General features: G+C 39.4%; 1 protein-coding gene and 1 non-coding gene across 2 annotated transcripts; one reads left to right on the top strand and one right to left on the bottom strand.

The window, feature by feature from the left end:
• Window positions 1-1,093: 1,093 nt before the first annotated feature.
• On the bottom strand, window positions 1,094-9,045 carry LOC100724000 (intelectin-1-like). Its single transcript, XM_063253535.1, has 8 exons — window positions 8,749-9,045; window positions 8,498-8,561; window positions 6,887-6,985; window positions 5,734-5,981; window positions 5,226-5,387; window positions 4,586-4,706; window positions 3,496-3,599; window positions 1,094-1,680 (listed from the first exon to the last, which is right to left on the bottom strand). Exons 1-8 carry the CDS (start codon window positions 8,917-8,919, stop codon window positions 1,528-1,530), a joined length of 1,122 nt encoding a protein of 373 aa, XP_063109605.1. The 5' UTR covers window positions 8,920-9,045; the 3' UTR covers window positions 1,094-1,527.
• Window positions 9,046-17,566: 8,521 nt separating this feature from the next.
• On the top strand, window positions 17,567-17,703 carry LOC111755858 (small nucleolar RNA SNORA2/SNORA34 family). The gene has a single exon (XR_002790416.1). It is a non-coding gene; the product is annotated as a small nucleolar RNA SNORA2/SNORA34 family (small nucleolar RNA).
• The last annotated feature ends 1,066 nt before the right edge of the window (window positions 17,704-18,769 follow it).

Raw genomic sequence — 18,769 nt, forward strand, 5'->3', positions numbered from 1 at the left:
GGTTTTACGTTGTTTTGATATACTTAATGCTACAGTATACGTAGTTGTACTCAAGGACTTCAAGGAAAGAGTCAATATGGTAACTACTTTTGGGTCGGAATTATCTGGTGGTGAAACACTATTCTGCTTAAATGGTTATGTTTTGATCTGCGCTGTTTCGCTGTTATGCCCTCTTTTTTCTCAATCTCCACTCCATTATTTACTTTTTTATCTTTATCCATTTAATTAAAGGGAAAAATAGCAGGATATAATATAGTAACCCACTTTGAATTTCTATTATCTCGATTTGAAGCCCTGTATTACTCTCACCATTTTGTTTTTGACTGATGTTCCCCTATTCTGTTTTGCTGGATAGTATCAGGTTCAAAAGTTTAGGCATCAGCTGTGAAGATAATGAAATTCATTATAACGCCCATTCTCGTTGACTTTTATCTACTTTTGAAGACCTACAATGTCTCCAATGTTTTGGTTTTGTCGGTTTTGTTCTTTACTGTTTTGTTCAATTGTATTATAACTAATGATATAGGCAATTCTATTAGAGATAGCGGGAGGCATTATGGTAACCATTGTTCATCACCTTGTATTATGTTTCTATATTATCTATTATGTCCACCCTTTTGACTTGACCGATTCTGTTCTGTTATGTCACATTTGGTTTTACTCTCTTCCAAAAAAGCAATAAGAACCGTGGGAGCAATGAAACCCAAAATGTGTAATAGTCATTGTACAAAAGAGAGGAAAAGAAAGTGCTCTAAACTATATAACTGCATGTATATTTAAGTGTATAAGATAGAAAATGATATCACAGAGTTTTATTGGATCATTGAACAGAACTGTTTGCAGTATCATTGTTGGAATGTCCACTCTACAAGCTTTAATTTTGTGACTTGAACAATTATTTCTAAGATGGCAATATGTAATCCATTAACTAGTGATTTCCTACTGCTCATTTTTTTCTTCTGTAAATCTGTATAACTTGTACCCTTTCACTGTTTTTTTTCTTTTCTCCTTAAATAAAAAAAAAGAAAAGACAAAAAAAAATAACATAAGAAAAGAGCCACAGACACCCATGAATGAACCAAATACAAATAGAGGTAATCCCTTTATTCTGTGGTACACTAATATTATCTTCTTTAAAATATTCAGATTTTCTTTGTTCAGTCCATAAGAATTAGGAAGGGGTCAGATAAAATGCTTCCTCCTTGCCCTTTATTTCTCTCACTATTTAAAGGGTCTACCTGAGAGAGTCCTGGGGGATGACATCGTCCTTTGTAGAACTGACAAATTCTAAGACTACAAACACTAAAGATATAGCTGACACAAAATCACTCCACAATATGCATTCTTTTGAAAATTCTTACAGTTCTCCACCCTGCATGAAAAATATTCAGAAACACTAAGACTTCAAGAAAAATGATTTATTTCACTTTGCTCAGCCACTGGCATTCTAGACACTATGTAAGTTAGTCTCCATCACTGGGTCCTGGTAGATGGAAGATGAATGCCAGATCCCATAGGAAGATGGTGTCAGCGATAGAACAAAAGCACAGCTGCCTCAGTTATCTCCCGGCTACTGCTCCATCCAGTATGAGTTCCATATCCATTCCAGTTAAAGCCAGAGAAGTCTCCACATTGCACGGGATTGCCCTCTGGGAAGTAGCCTCCTCCACCAATGCAATGCTAATAAACAAGGAAAGGAGGAAAAGGTAATGAGAGATCAGCTGGTGAAGCTAAAGTTATCTCAGTGGAAAAGTCTTTGCTCCCCATTGGGAATTTCCATTGGTGGTATTGATCTATTACACTTGTATAAACCTCTCTTCCTTTAGTTTTATTTCCATCATGCCTTCTGACTTTCTTTCCACTTTTCTGAACATTAATTCTCAATGTCCCTGATGGGACTCTGTGAATTCCATAGGGGCTATTCCCCAAGAGGGGACACATATCCCTTTTTCTTAAAGAATGTAAGACTCTCTTGGTCTTACACCCTGTACGCCAAGGCTGCAAAGTACCCTACAGCTCTCTCAACATCACATCCATTCTGAAAAACTAAGAGCCCTGAGCATACTGTTCTTTCAATATAAGTTACATTAATACCTCATGAATTTCTGCTATTTCTCAAGAATCAGCTTAGAAGTTACCTCTTCTGTAGTCACTGCTCTGATGCACCCAGCACAGATACATGCTTTTATAGACCCTAGTTGTTTCTGTTTTTTTTTTTGTGGGAAATTGGTGAACATCAAACCCAGACCTTCACACATACACAGTAAAGACTGTGACATTTGGCTCCCTTCCCAGTCCCCTTGTTTATATATCCATTACACTTCAGAGGCTTTGTGTCAATGTCCTGATAGATGCTGGACAAAGAACACACTATCCTGTGTTGCTGAATGGCACAGGGGAGGAGCTACCTGAAAGCTTCTCTAAGGTGTAGGTGTAACCCAAACATGCTGCGTTACTTGTGCTTCGCGCCAGGTCGGTAAAGTGCTAAAGAAGACAGGTAGTCACAAAGAGACCTGTCCCTTGGGGGCCTCCCAGTAATCATCCTCCATTATGTGTTCAGGACCCTTGTTGCCCGAGAAGCTGCGTCATCTTCAGCTAGGTAAGAGAAAACCAATGGCTGAGGGCTGGGGGAAAAAAAAAGGAGGGGGGTCCTCAGGGTCACCTGCCAGCAGCTCAGGACATTTTTCAGACTGCTAGTGAGGGGAAGACTGGGGCCCAAGTGAACAGCTCAAAGACCCCTTATTGTTTTCTCTTGGCCAAAGCCTTATAGACCAGAAAAATCCAGCATGAATCTATATTTCTCTGAACTAGGGGGATATCATGGTGCTACAAGTGAAAAAAAGTACACTTGTGCTGGCAGGCTGTCCCCATGATGACCTCAGTCCAAAGTCTTTAATAGGAGAGATCAGGGTGGGTTGGGTGAATCTCACTAAAAGATGTCAGACCTCCCCTCACAGTCCCTACACAGTGTGTATCTACACAAATCCCAGACATGAGGAATACCAAAATTTATTCTGAAAATTAAACGTCAGGTGGAGAATGACATGGCTGACCGGTGGTCAGTCTTAGCTCCAAAATATTTCACAAACTGTTTCTGAGCATAATCCACACCCTCGCCCCAAGCAACTGAGTGTTTTTTGCAAAAGCTGAGCAGATATCAAAGGTGCACTTCAACCTCAATTCTTGATTTGAGGCCTCAAAAGCACAGAACAATTATTCCTGGATAGAGAGACCTATGCTTCTGGTCTCCAAGATCCAGGGGAATGCAAGGGAAGACCACACTAAACACACACACACACACACACACACACACACACACACACACACACAGAGAGAGGCACAGACAGTGAGAGACATACACAGAGAGAGACAGAGAGACAGAGACAGAGAGAGAGAAAAGAGAGAGAGAGAGAGAGAGAGAGAGAGAGAGAGAGAGAGAGAGAGATCTAGAGAGAGCATTTCTCACAGATCATTTTGGAATCCACAAAAACTCACAAATTCAGTGTTACACCCAGTGACCTTCATTCCAGCACACAAGGCATTCGCTGCTTTCTCATTATTGAATACTCTGAACTGGACATATCCTGCAGTGAACTCATCTGCAAACAAGAGAGAGAAAACAAAATTCGGGAATATAGAAGAAATAGATTCCTTTGGACCATGACAGAAGTTGTGTGTGCCAGACTGAATTTGCAGCCCATTTCCAGCTGCACTAGTGGACTCCAAAACCACTGTAACCAATGGATCGCTTATGCCAGGCCCAAGTCTGGACACAAGGAAGCTTGCCACACCCAAAAATCGAAGAGTTCGTCCTCATAGGTGCCTCTGTGCTGGCAGAGGTTTGCAGATAGGGAAACTCAACAATGCAAGAAAATCACCATTAATACCATCACTCCAGGCACATTACAGCAGTTGGCAAGGCACTCACACTGATCTTCTTCATGCTTTTCTTGTTCACTTTCATTGTAAAATCTCAAATCCCAAATGTACATAAAAACATATGTGGATCTTACTGCATGGGCTGAGCCTCTAGGATGGATATGCTGCCAACTTTAGATTTACATTAAACAAACTTGTAGTTCATTTGTAGTTGCTATTGAAAATAGAAAAGCAGGGGCAGGAATTTAGCTCAGAAGCATAAGCATCTACCTGGAAAGCATGAGGCAAGCATGCCAGTACCAAAAAAAAAATTGGAAAATAGAAATGCAATTGTCTCAACATTGTTATTCTTCCCTGTTTATATGGATGTGACCTGTCCCTCACAATTTACAAAGGGTTAGACATATGGTTTCTGGGAGTCGAGTCCACAGGCAAACTTCTCTAGTTCAAATTCTAGCCAACACACACACACCTTTGAAATAAGGTAATTACCTAAATCTCTCCCTGATTTTGTCCTAATCTGTGCAAAAAAAAGCAATACTACTTCAAACCTCAAGAGTTGCCATGCAGATTAAATGAATCAATACTGTATATATAACATGCATAGAGGAGAACTAGGCTGCAGTAAGTGATGGATAACTGCTACCCATTGTAACTCATTTATCATCTTTCCTACAAAGATTTCAGAGGAGCACTGAGGACTCACTGCGACCGTAGGGGGAATAATAAGATGCTGTCTTCTTGGCATCACCAAAATCGTACACTACAGGTATCTCAGGCCCATTGTCAGTCCTGCAATTTCCTGCTCCATATTTCACTGGGTATTTCTGTGGGAAGTGAAAAAGTGATTCAGTGAGAAATGTAGGGTTGGCTCTCACTAGGATGCCGTCTAGAGTAAAAACATTTGGTTTTTTATAAACAGACATTGTTTTATTTCATTGCATTCATTTTTATTTTTTGTTGTGCTAGTGTTCAAGCCTGGGCCTAGAGCATGCAAAGCATGAGCTCTACCACTGAGCCACATTCCCAGCCCACAAACATTGTTTAAAATGCACAGCATAGAATCTTTCCCTTTGGCTGTGCTTCTCCAACATACCATTCCCCTTGGCACTCAGTCTCAAATTCTCTTGCTCTAGCCACTTCTGGTCTTTCTCTTCCAATTCACTCTAACAGGTCCCTTGCTTTCCCTTGGTCAGAATTCTTCATGGAATCAGACAGAAACTAGGTATAAATTATGGTATAGCAAACAGGGAAGATAGCCCCAGGGGAAAATGACTCCCTCCTGAATTCAAATTCCTGCTTCTTTCTATATCATGAAAATCAGCTTAGCCAGCAGCCCAGTGTACCTGGTAGAGGCCAAACAGATTGTGTAACTGCAGGTTCTGGAAGAAGCCAACTGCCGTGCGGTACCGCAGCAGGGAATTATTCCTCCAGGTCTCCATAGGGCTATTGTTGGGCACATGCCAGATACCCAGGTCCAGGGCCTGGATGTCATAGTAGCCTGGATTCTAGAAAGTAATCAACACTGAGCCTGACAAGGTCAGGAGACCCCATGAGAAAAACAAGACACACACATGAACCACTCGGCTGACTTTGACAGCTGTTTCAAGTGTACAGATGGACAGATGGGATCAAACACTCCCAATTACAGAAGATGATGGTTTCCAACACCATCCAGGAGCTGTATTTTTACTGGGCTCTGTTGGGAGAAAGCTGACATTCAAGACATGTATTTCTCTATCCTGCTTCAGCTGTAGCTCCACACCCCATATTTCAAGCCTCCCTCCTGCATATTTGTGACCTTGCCACAATCCAAGCCTCACCACATCCCACAGTGGTTGCAAAGGCACCAACCTTATAGTCATCATTTGTGGCCCCCTCTGCAGTCCCAAAGGTGTTGTAGTTGGCCCAGTTGCCATCACCCTCAGGATAGTTGACACTATTGCCCTGCTGACTGGACCAGCGGTCACCCACTGTGCACTTCCCATACATGTTGTTCTCATGCACACTGGCCACCAGGGTCCATCCGCCACCCGCAGTGGTCATGTCACAGAAGGTCTGATAGACAGCTCCATTCTTGGTGCGAAGGAAATACAGGCCATCTGTAAGGAGAAGCAGCCCAGAGCCTACCTGTCTGTACTCATGGAACATGTCAGCCACAAAGTCAGGACAGCTTTGGAAAAATAAATACGGCCCCAACTCTCCTCACTTAAGCCTATCATTTTGTGTCCTTAGGACCACTGGATCTCCCGAGCTCAGAAGACCACATCCTTGTGAATCAGTCAAAACAGAATTACCCAAACTCCCTGAAACTCTCCTCCTACAGTTAAACATGGATTTATCACAGTTTAGTAATTCCACTCCACACATATACCTAAAAGACTGAAGTCTGAACTCCAACCAATATTTGTATGCTAATGTTCATGCCATCATTGATCACAACATGCAAAAGGTAGAAACAACCCAAATATTTCTTCACAGAATGTATAAGCAAAACATTGTGCTGATGTGTATAAATGCAGGGTGTATTAAATGGACAGTGTATATCAACCGTTAAAAGTATACAAACACAATGGTTGAAGTTGAACATAAATAAATTATCCATGGTATAATATGTATGAACCTTGCTGACCTTATGTTCAGAAAAATAAGCCATGCACAAAAAGACAACTAATTTATGATCTAATTTTAAAAGGTAACCAAAATAAGAAAATTTATCCAAAGTATAAATAGAACATTAGGGAAAAGGAGATATGAAGGTAATTCTTAGTGGCTAGAGTCTCAATTAGAGAAAATGAAAATTTTCTGGAGGACACAGCAGTAATGGTTGCATAACAATGTGAAAGTAATTTATGCCACACAAATGAATGTTTAAAAATAATTGAAATCCCAAGCTTTATCCAATACATAATGTATGTACAGTTTTCCATTCTTTTTATACAAAAACAAAACTCTGCCAGAAATAAAATCCCATGCTTGGCTCCAATGTCTGTGCTAGAACACTTACCACGGGCATTATGGCACCTCTGCTTGGCTTCACTGCAGGTTCGGGGCAGAGATGGAGATAAAAAATAGGTCCCTTCCTCAAGATAAGCACTGGCCAGAGCTAGAGAAAATGTAAAGTTTTATTCTCATTGCTGGTTTGACACAAAATCCAGTCAATGTATATCAATAATCTCAAACTCATGTCTCCACTGAACCAGGACTTCGCTGCCTGGGATGAAAGGCGCTGAGATGGCCAGTGTCTTCTCCATTCAGACCACCTGGCCTGGCATCCAGTGCAGACTTAACACATACCTCCCCACATAACCTGATGAGGATGCTAGGCCTTGCCATGGGCACAAGGCATTCAAAGGAACTTAACACCGCCTAACCTGCCAAGAAAAAAAAAAAAAACTAGAGAGTTTCCAAAAATTCAACAAAAATATATTGAGAATAAACAGAAGTTCAGGAGAACAAAAAGAGATTCAGATGAGAATGGAGACAAAGAATAGAAAATGAAGAAGAGGCCTGACAGGAGGTAGAGAAATCATCTAGCACAGCACGTTTCAGTCACAGAAGTCTAGCACAATGACACTGCAGCTTATTGTGGGAGAATGAATATGACTAACAGTAGGAAGGAAGAGAAGACAATGCAACAGAAGAAACAACATGTCCAAAGGCCCAGAGAAAAGAATAAAGCAAAAAATATCCACCATACAAAGAAGTATAGATAGGTTGATGTGCTTGAAAGATAGGGTACAAGGCAGATAGTTTTGGCTGTCTTTAAGAGACTAACAGGGACATAGAATAAAGGACCTTCAGTACTGATCTTCACTCCAGTACAAATCAGAAGAAAGGAGGCAATGACAAGTTTTATGTTCAAAAACACTCAGCTATAAGACCTATGATACTCACAAGTCGATGGTGCTTGTAAAAACATCTCAGCATCTTGAACCTTGGCCACCTCATGCCTCAAATGCAACTATCGAATACTGTTTTTATGAAGAACACATGAGGGGACATTTAGCAAAACTAGCTTCTCTCTTTAAAAAATAAATAATGAAGAGAAATATTGAAAATCCTTGCTTCTCATTGCAGAAAAGAGGGCTAAGAAGAAAACAGTCTCTGGATACAAAGCAGATCATGCAATTGCCACACAAGCCCAAGGCCAAGGTCATAGGAGTGAGGAATGGCTTGGAGGACAAACAGGCCTTACCAGAGTCCCTTCAAGGTAAAATGAGGCCCAGAGCCTAAACCAAGACCCACACCTCTATTGCCCTGGGGTCAGGGCAGGATTCCCCCCAGCTGCAGTGAATAGCATCCTGCAGACAGCTCTTCTGTGTTTGCTCTACGTGGAGGTTAGGGAAGCTCCAAGTTCTTCCTGCTTCAAACAGTACTGTGAATCAAATTATTGAAAATTTGTGGTCGGCCTTAGTAGCACCCTGCTTGCTACAGGTCAGGTCCCTCAAGAGGTCAGAAATCAGCATTCAGCCTATATACAAGGTGACCTGAGCTCAACTCAAAGATGTCACCATAAGCCCAGAAGAGGCTCAGATCATGGAAGTAACTCAGCTACTTATTTTCTTCCAAAACTAAAGATGAGCTGGGAAGCCCAGGCTCCCTGAAGGAGACTCACCTGCACTGCACCCTCCGATGGCTGCCATAAGGAGCAGCAGAAAACCAAGCTGGGTCACTGCAATCTGAAGAAAAGCAAGATGAAAGTCACTATTGTAACCATCCTTCCTCCATGTCCTTGTCACTACCATACTCCTATCTAGTCCAATACACAGTAAAGGGTCCTCAGCTCTTTTTCTGTTTTCTTTTTTATCTCTACACATCTGGCACCTAAATCAAAACTGGGTAGAAATGAGTTTTCCCCTAACTCACAGACAGCATCCCTCTTCCCTCCACACTGGGCCTGGAGCTCAGCGTTGCCAACCAGATGGAGACTGTATGTTTCCTCCACAAAGATGCTGATGAGAAGTGAGGCTCTGAGTGTTTTATGGAGAAATCCCAGTGGGTACTGCCCAGATCTCCAGCCTCACCCTCTACTGGCATTTTGCCCAGTGCAGGTGAGGCTTCTATTCTTGATAACAGAAAGAGCTGGCAGTCAAGGACAATTCTGAAAGGCCATTTACTAGAATTGCTTCCAGATTCAGGAATTTCATGAACCAATTACCCCCAAAATCTGTTTCTAAGATGACCACTAAGTAGAGTTGATGTGTATTTTGGGGGGATTTTATTTGTATCTTGCATACCAAGTACACTTTTCTAAATTTAAACAAATACCATCAGGGGTTGTAAGCACATACTTGTAATCCTGCATTCGGAAGCCTGTGGCAAGAGGATCCTTCAAAGTTCAAGACCAGCCTGGGCTACAAAGTGAGCTCAAGCCAGTCTGAAATGAATGCATAGAAAGACCCTGTCTCAAAGAGGAAAAAGAAAATATGCCATTATCACCATAATTTCAAAAAAAGAAAGTATGAATAACAAAACAGGAAAAAGACCACTTCACAAAACTCTAAACTTTTATTTCACCTTGAATAAATTTAGTTCAATACCATGACTTTATCTTCAGTTTTTTTTTTTTTATTTAAGGAGAAAAGAAAAGAAAGAAAAAAAAAACAGTGAAGGGGTACAAGTTATACAGATTTACAGAAGAAAAAAATGTGCAGTAGGAAATCACTAGTTAATGGATTACATATTGCCATCTTAGAAATAATTGTTCAAGTCACAAAATTAAAGCTTGTAGAGTGGACATTCCAACAATGATACTGCAAACAGCTCTGTTCAATGATCCAATAAAACTCTGTGATATCATTTTCTATCTTATACATTTAAATATACATGCAGTTATATAGTTTAGAGCACTTTCTTTTCCTCTCTTTTGTACAGTGACTATTACACATTTTGGGTTTCATTGCTCCCACGGTTCTTGTTGCTTTTTTGGAAGAGAGTAAAACCAAATGTGACATAACAGAACAGAATCGGTCAAGTCAAAAGGGTGGATATAATAGATAATATAAAAACATAATACAAGGTGATCAACAATGGTTACCATAATGCCTCCCGCTATTTCTAATAGAATTGCCTATATCATTAGTTGTAATACAATTGAACAAAACCGTAAAGAATAAAACCGACAAAACCAAAACATTGCAGTTTTCACAGGTTGTTATGAACTGCTGAATATTTACTCATGACTATCTGCATTTTTTAAATAAAGCTGATGCTTCAGATCCATATATCTCTCCTTTCCCAGGGCTCTTCTTCACTTTTCAAATCCCAGTTTGCTCAGCTCCCCCTCACTGATACCACATACATCACTTTATTATAGCAATCACAATATGGCAATACTTTAGAGAAAAAAACTTTGCCTTCTTGGTTCTTTTCGGTCTTTCTAGGGTCAATATAATAATTTATATAAAGCACTCAAATACATTAATGGAATAAAATAACACAACATGCATTAAGAAAATCTCCAAGAAAAATACACTGCCTACAGTTCTGACAACTGTCTGTTCCCCAGCATCCTGGCTACCCTCAGACCTGTCATGAAGCGCAGGATTATCCTGAAAAGGACCAGGAAGATCACCCATCACCAATTAGAAAACACGTCAAAATAAAGTATAACTACAGAATTCCACAGCTATTGGCAACTTGGTGCACAGAAGACTTAAGGTGAACTCTTGATGCTCAAGACTAGAGATGGGGACAATTATAAAACAAAGCTTATCAAGTTCAATAGATTCCCAAGTTTCCCATCCACCATTTCAAGTGGCTGGAAGGGCTGCTGGTGTACAGCATATCTTACTGTTTGCAAATATCTCACAATGCTTTCCTAAGAACTACAAAATTTGTGTAAAGAACAACACAGCAGGCTATCAGAGAGAGTAGGCCAAATGGCATGCTGTTAGATGAAGAAAATGAATAGTCAAACTCAGGTACATGTTGTACTTATGCTAAAATAAAACCATAAAATCTGTACACATAGGAGGGAAATGGGATTAAGCAGAACTAAGATGTTTTATATTTATGTAGCAACTCATTGCAATGAGTGTAATCATTATGTACTGTTAACAGGAATTGATAACATGTGTTTAAACAGATACATATATTTTCCTTTTTATTAAGTTTATTGGTACATTTTAGATATACATACTGACCACCATGATAGAGAATTTACACCTGCACATGATGTGTGTTAAATCATTTTCCCATTCTCCTATCTTCCCAAAAAGTACAAAACTCTCAATGAGTTGAAGAGTAGTTTTTGAAAGAAGAAATAAAAAAGACAAATACTTAGGTACACTTTCCAAAGGAAGAAAAAAAGGATTAAATCAAATGATTAAAAACAAAGAAGGATTCAACGTGGCTGAATAGAAGAGGAGCCACATCAACTAACAACAAAGGTAACTGGAGGAAAGGGAGGGACATACATCCTGACCCCCGGATTAACTTGAAATAAGACATGTGTACATCAAACAAACCATAGACATAGGATTTTATGAAATGGTAATCAAGATCACCATGCTGCTGGTGGCACTACTGCCTGTGTACTGAGCAAGAAGCACCACACTAACATGTCTCCCAGAAGCTGATAGACTGCAAATGTGTGACTAACTCAAGCCAAACAAGATAGATTTGGAATGAAAGGCACCTTGCTTCTTATGCCTTCCTCCGTGTTGAGGATGCAGGGACCTGGCAGAAGATTTCACCAGCACTACTCCCTCCACAGTGGGCACCCAGATGTTTTTTTGTCTGTACGCTAGCAACTAATTGAAATCCCAGCAACAACCAGGTTAGAGACCAAAGCAGAAGCAGTCCACAACCCTTCCTGCCCTGTAGTGTGAAACAGGGATGTAAGAAGGATGCATAGAATTTGAACACTGTGGCACTCTCTAGGAGAAAGGAGATTCAAGTGGGATCAGGTAGACTGTGAGCTATCTCCATTGTGGGGCAGAATCAATGAGTCAGTATGGTTAGTGATTCCTGCAGTGTGGTGGTGGTGTTGTATAGGGGCACTGGTCAAGATTACTAATCTACCAAGCAAGTTTACAGCAAAGGCTTAAATATTTCAGACAAATAATATGATTCTAGGGCTGCAGGAGAATCAAAAGCTTCTAGATAGGGCTGGGGATTTAGCTCAGCAGCATAAGCACCTGCCTTGCAAGCAGGCGGTCGTGAGTTCGATCCCTGGTACCGATAAAAATGAAAAAGACAAAAAAAAAAGCTTCTATCAGTGTTAGAGACAAAGATCGTCTGTGGGTGGCCTATATTTATTAAGTTTTTAAACAAAAAAGAGAATACTGAAGCACGTGTGGGAACTGAATAGGACCTTGGGAGTCACTTCAAAGATTGTTTCACATAGTAGATTATATCAATTTAAGAGAACTGTCTTATCTCTATGATAAAACTTATGGTAGGAGTGACACAGCAGGAGGGAGATGCCTGGAGTTGCTGTCTCTTATCTAGTTAATTTTGGTGGGAGAGAGGTGTCAACATCTATACCTTTACATGGCCCTTTGAGGTGTCACTGGCATCACAGGATTGAGCCAGGAGCAGTGATTCACAGAGATTCACTTACAGACTTCCAGGAGAACATGGCAGATACATAGCAGCAGCTACAGAGGCTCTCTGAGATACCCCACTTAGAACCCAGAAATGGGGTGAGGCGAGGAGTCCTAAGCAAGGGGAGATATACCCTGCCGATCCAGGAATGAACTAAGCTAAGAGAAACCAACTGGAAATGCAGTCCTGGTGCTATAACAGGAACAGATAAAATCTCAGCATGGAAGCTGGATCCCGCACCATTGGAAGCCGCGATTTGAATTTCCTGCTGACGTTGCTGCGTCGAAATCAGCATGGCAGGGAGAGAGACTCGAGAAAACTCTGACAGTGGGAATCGGTGAACAGAGTTGAGAATGGGACTGGCAGTGAGACTTGCATCGACCTGTGGTGACTGAGAGGAACAGGGACCTTTCCATAGAGTACGAGGTGTCAGCAAAGGACATACTGGGACCAGGCAAACTAGCCCGAACAGGATGTTGCAGTGACTTCAGTCACATATGCCCCTCTCAAGCAGGATTGGTGGGGAGTGCCTGGCCTGCATGACGCCACTGACTAAGACCCAGTAGGCTAGCCCAAACCAGGTCCCAGTGCCTGGAGGTGCACCCTAACAGTGAAACCTTTAATAGGTTGACCTGGAGGGGTGGGTCTAGCAGAGGCTGCCCAATTCTGTATCTCCCTAGTACACTGCAGTGGGCAGGAACACCTAACTGGCACAATTCAAACAAACTGCAACAGACAAATAGAAAAAGAAAACTGGGCCTCCTATTTTCGCTTGTATGGAAGGAACAAAAATTATGGGAAGAAGAAGCAACAAGAAAGGGTCCTCAGTCCCCAATTCTGAGAACACTGATCCAGGAAAAGTGAATGCAAAGGAGAATGAGGAAAGAAAACATGCAATATCAGACACAGCACCAATAGACATAAAGCAATATCTCCGGAGCCTCATAGACGAGTTAAAAAGAGAAGTATTTAAAGAAATAAAGCAAGATATAAGTAGAATAGTTATAGAAATGCTAAGCACAGCCCAAGAAGAAACAGATGGTGGAATGGAAGAACAGAAAAAAAAGGGGGAAATTGTTTAATGGAGAAAATAGAGAAAACATAGACTATGTGAAGCAGGTTCAAAGAAATTACCAGGAAACTAAAAACTCTATTGAAAGTTGGGATAACAGCTTGAAAGAAACTAAGGATAGGTTATCTGAACTGGATGGCAGATTTGTAATGGGAAGCATGAAATGAAAAACTTCTTAAATATAACAAGAAAAAAAACAGCAATAATACAAAGGCTAGCAGATGATAAGAGGATCTATAACTTAAGAATTAAGAACATAAAAGAAGAAGTAGAGACACAAGCAAATGGACTACAAAAGCTATTCACAGAAATAATCCAAGAGAATTTCCCTAATTTAGCAAATGGTAAAGATACTCAGATGTAAGACTCATACAGGACCCCAGCCACATACAACCCAAACAGAACTACACCCAGGCATATAATAATCAAAATTCCAGAAATCCAATATAAGAACAGAATATTAAAAGCCATCAGAGACAAGAAACAGATTACTTACAAGGGAACACCCATCAGAATTACAGCAGACTTCTTGGCACAAACCATCAAATCACAAAAGAGCATGGGGGGAAATAATTCAAGATAATAATTTCAGGCCAAGAGTGATATATCCTGGGGCTGGGGGTTTAGCTCAGTGGCATAAGCACCTGCCTTGTAAGCAGGCAGTCATGAGTTTGATCCTGGGTACCGATAAAAAGGAAAAAGACAAAAAAAAAAAAAAAAGAGTGATATATCCTGCACAACTGTCCCTAGAAATTGATGGAAAAACAAGGTGCTTCCAGGATAAAGAGGAACTAGGGGAATTTGCAACCACCAATTCAACTCTACAGAGAATACTGCAGGACATTCTAAAAAAGGAAAATACCAAGATTCCAGCAACAGTGGCAGAGAGGCCACAATGAATGGAGCAGAAAGTAAAATGAAGAAGACAAACTGACAACTAACGACAGAAAAAGATCTCAACAGGAATGAGGCAGAGAAGATTGGAATGTAGGAACAGCTATTTTGGAGAAAACAAGACATCATAATAGCTAGTGCTGATTTAGTATCGTCTTCTTTTGAAGTCCCATCAAGCTTTTATTCTTCTGTCTCCATCGTTCTTAACAGGTTGTATTTTATTGGATTTTATTATATGTGATAATATAAGCAAAAACTTTTATAGACAAGGAGATTATACAGAAATCATTGTTCATTTTCTGATAGTTGGTTCTAAATACCCTGTAATACTGTCATTCTCTTGAATGGTTTTATAGTGTCTTGATATGTTTAGTGCTACAGTATATGAAGTTATACTCAAAGATTTCAAGGAAAGAGACTATGGTAACTAATTTTATGTCAGGATATCTTGTGGTGAAACACTATTTTGCTTAAATGGTTATGCTTTGACCTGTGCTGTTTTATTGTTATGCCCTCTTTTATCCCAATCTCCTTTTTTAATTATTTACTTTTTTATTTTTATTTTTTTAATTAAGGGAAAAATAAATAAAAAATAGCAGGATACCTTATAGTAACCCACTTTGATTTCCTATTAACTTGATTTGAAATCCTGTATTGCCTTCACCATCTTTTTTTGACTGATTTTCCCCTATTCTGCTTTGCTTGATAATACCAAGTTCGAAAGTATAGGTAACAACTGTGAAGACAATAAGATTCATGACACCCATTTTGTTTAATGGTTTAAAAGAACCATCTTCTTTTAAAGTCCTGAAATGTCTCCAATATTTTGGTTTTATTCTTTACTATTTTGCTCAATTTTATTATAACTGATGATATAGGCAATTCTTTTTAAGACAGCAAGAGGCAGTATTGTAACCATTGTTGATCTCCTTGTATTTTGTTTTACATTATCTATTATGTCCATCCTTTTGATTTGACTGAATCTGTTCTGTTATGTCACATTTGGTTTTACTCTCTTCAAAAAAAAGTAATAAGAACTGTGGGAGTAATAAAACCCAAAATGTGTAATTCTCATTGTACAAAAGAAAGGAAAAGAAAGTGCTCTAAAGGATATAATTGCATATATATGTAAGTGTATAAGATAGATAACCACATTACTGAGTTTTGTTGGATCACTGAACAAAACTGTTTGTAGTTTCACTGTTTGAAAGTCCACTTTATATGCTTTAATTTTGTAACTTGAACAACTGTTTCTAAGATGACAATATGTAATCTATTAACTAATGATTTCCTACTGTATATTCTTTATAAAATTCTGTATAACTTATACCCTTTTTCTGTTTTTCTTCTTTTTCTTCTTAAACAAAATTTTTTTAAAAACTATGATTGCAATTCCATTTGACCTGGCTATGCCTCTTCTACATATCTTCCGAGCAGAATTAAATATATCATACCACAGTGTTATATGGGCACTCATGTTTATAGCCATATAGCTTATAATATCTACATCTTGAAAATTATCTAAATGCTCATTTAAAGAAGAATAGATAAAAATATTATGTTGTGTTGTTAAACAAAGCAGAATTACTCAGCCATAAAGAAGAATATATTTGGAACTTGTAAATGGATGCGACTAATGGATGAAATAAATCAGACTCACAAGTGTACACATCATGTTGTCTCCTAGTGTGAGAAGCTGAAATACACACATACACACACACACACACATATACACACACACATAAAGATAGTTACACTACTAATTTCCTTGCATTCATTTTTATATTGTTATGTCCTGTTTTATCTCAATCTCCCCCTTATTGTTTTAAAAAAATTATTTACTCATTTCTTATGTTTGTCTTAATTAAAGAAAAAATTTTAAAAATTAGGATATATAAATAGTAACTCTTTATGATTTCCTATTAACTTGTTTTGAAGTCCTGTAGTACTCCCACGATCTTGTTTTGACTGATTAGACTCTGTTCCATTCTATATGATAGTATCAAGTTTGAAGACATAGGCAACTACTTTGAAGGCAATAAGATTCACTAAGATACCCATTCTGGTTTGACTATTGTCTTCTTTGGAAGTCCTGTAATGTATACAATGCCTAAGTTTTATTGGTCTTGTTCTCTACTGTTTTGTCCAACTTTATAATATCTAATGAGATAGACAATTATTTTTAAGGAAACAAGAGACAACGTTGATAACCATTGTTGATAACGTTGTACTCTGTTCTACACCATGTGCTATGTCTATCCTTGGTATTGACTGACAGCTTTGTTTTGCCATATTTGACTGTATTCTCCCCCCCCCCCAAAAGTAATAAGCACTAAGCAGTAATAAAATCCAAAATGTGTAAATTTTGTTGTAAAAAAGAGAGGGAAAAAAAAGAAAAAGAGCTCTAATGGATATAACAGCAAGTGTGTTTAGGGGTGTTAAATAGCTGACTATATCAATGTTTTTGGATCATTGAACACAGCTGTTTGCAGTCTCCCTGTTTGAATGTCCACCTTGTATTCTTTGATACTGTGACTTGAGCAACTATTTTCAAGATGATAATATGTAATCTACTAACAGGTGATTTCTTACTGTTATGTTTTTTTTTTGTTTTTTTGGTTTTTTTTTTGTAGTTCTGTATTACGTGTACCCTTACACCACTTTGTTTTGTTTTGTGTTTTTCTCTTTTTCCTCTTAAATAAAAAAAAAGAAAAGAAAACAAATGCTTGGGCTAATATATTTTGATAATTAAATGCAGATACCTTACACTCTGAGTAACTCAGTTAAAGACAACAAAAAACAATGTATTAACCATTGTTACACTCTAATCATTGTTTTGAATTATTGTCTTATTTTTTCTCTTTAAGATAAAAAAATTCATAGGCTGTAAGTCAAAGGGTGAAAACAATATTCCATGCAATAGGAACCTAGAAATGGCAGAAGTAGCTATCCTATTTGCAGACAGAGTGAATATCAAGCCAAGTCTGAGGAAGGTCACTACACCCTTGTAAAGGGAACAATTCAAGAGCAAGTGATAACAATCATAAATATATAAACAATTAATGCAAGTGCACCCAACTATGTAAAGCAATTGTTAATAAGCAATAAAAATCTTGTAAGCACAAATACAATTATATTTAATACCCCGCTGTCACAAAAACACAGATCCTGGCCATGAATCAAGGCTGGTAGCTTCCTGAGGCTGTTGGTTTCAAGCAGTAGCCTAAAGAGATGTTTTTCTATGGTCTGTTGGCCATTTCAGAACTTGGGCAGTGAAATGGTCAATTCATTAGAAAGACACAGCTTGAAGCAACCCTCTCACTGTGAGCAGCTGTGAGCATGGCCCACAGGCAGGCTGAGGTGGCCCAGGATGGGAGCCACCACAGTTTACTGGGACCCACATAATGCTGGGACCTGGTGCACCAGGAAACCAAGCAAACTCTCCCCAACCTGGCAAGTGGCCAAAAGCATGGCAGGCTGCAGTGGCCCAGGACAAGAGCCACTGGTATTTTGGGACTCACACTATGCTGGAACGTGGAGTGCCAGGAAACCAAGTAACACCCCCTCCCCCCATGAGCAGCTGTGGCTGTGACAGGCTCCAGTGGTCCAGGACAGGAGCCATCAACATTTACTGGGACCCACACCATGCTGGGACATGGAGCACTGAAAACCAAGCAACCCCTCCCCTCCAGGGAGTGACTGTGAGTGTGGCAGGCTCTGGCAGCCCAAGACGGGTGCCTCCAGCATTTACTGGGACCTGCACCATGCTGGGCCCTGGAGCACCAGGAAACCAAGTAACCCCCTCACACACACACACACACACACACACACACACACACACGCGCAAGTTTCTCCCTCTCTTCATTAGCAAGTGGGAGCCAGTGATCTGGACATCCCTTGAGAGGGATTTCCTTCTACCATCTCTTTGAAAGCAAACACTTTTATCCCTGTTTTGCTTTTTTCTAATTAATGGTGTTATTTTAGCCTGTTTTGTTTTGTTGAACTTCTGTGTACATGAAAGTATGGGTAGCTATCTGAAGAGAGTGAGTGACTCTATGACAGCCATTAGTGACTTCCCTATTGTCTAGTCTTGAGGACTTAAACTGTGTTCCTCATTCTGTTCTGATCACTTTTATACCACGTTGTTTTGTATGAATTCTCTGTATGCAAAGACATGGACAACTATTTGGAAGAAAACAAGAGACTATGAAAAATACTGAAGACATCAGGTCATCTAGCTTTGAAATTTTTATCTCTTATGTTGCTCTCTTATGGCTTTTTTGTTCTGTTTTGCTGTGTTTAATTTTACCCCTTTTAAAATATAAATAAAGGGTGGTAAAATTAAACACAACAAAAGTCAGCCCACCATCC

This window comes from Cavia porcellus, unplaced genomic scaffold (genome assembly GCF_034190915.1).
Source record: "Cavia porcellus strain 051 isolate PalLab524CR breed Dunkin Hartley unplaced genomic scaffold, mCavPor4.1 scaffold_7, whole genome shotgun sequence".
NCBI lineage: Eukaryota > Metazoa > Chordata > Mammalia > Rodentia > Caviidae > Cavia > Cavia porcellus.

What these genes read in the sequence shown, in the direction of transcription:
- LOC100724000 (XM_063253535.1), bottom strand. Translation starts at nt 8,919, where the DNA reads ATGCCAGTAGAGGGTGAGGCTGGAGATCTGGGCAGTACCCACTGGGAT. An exon ending in CCACAAATGATGACTATAAG is followed by an intron (nt 5,388 to 5,733) that starts GTTGGTGCCTTT and finishes ATTACTTTCTAG; the next exon opens with AATCCAGGCTACTATGACAT. An exon ending in CTGGGTGTAACACTGAATTT is followed by an intron (nt 1,681 to 3,495) that starts GTGAGTTTTTGT and finishes CTTGTTTATTAG; the next exon opens with CATTGCATTGGTGGAGGAGG.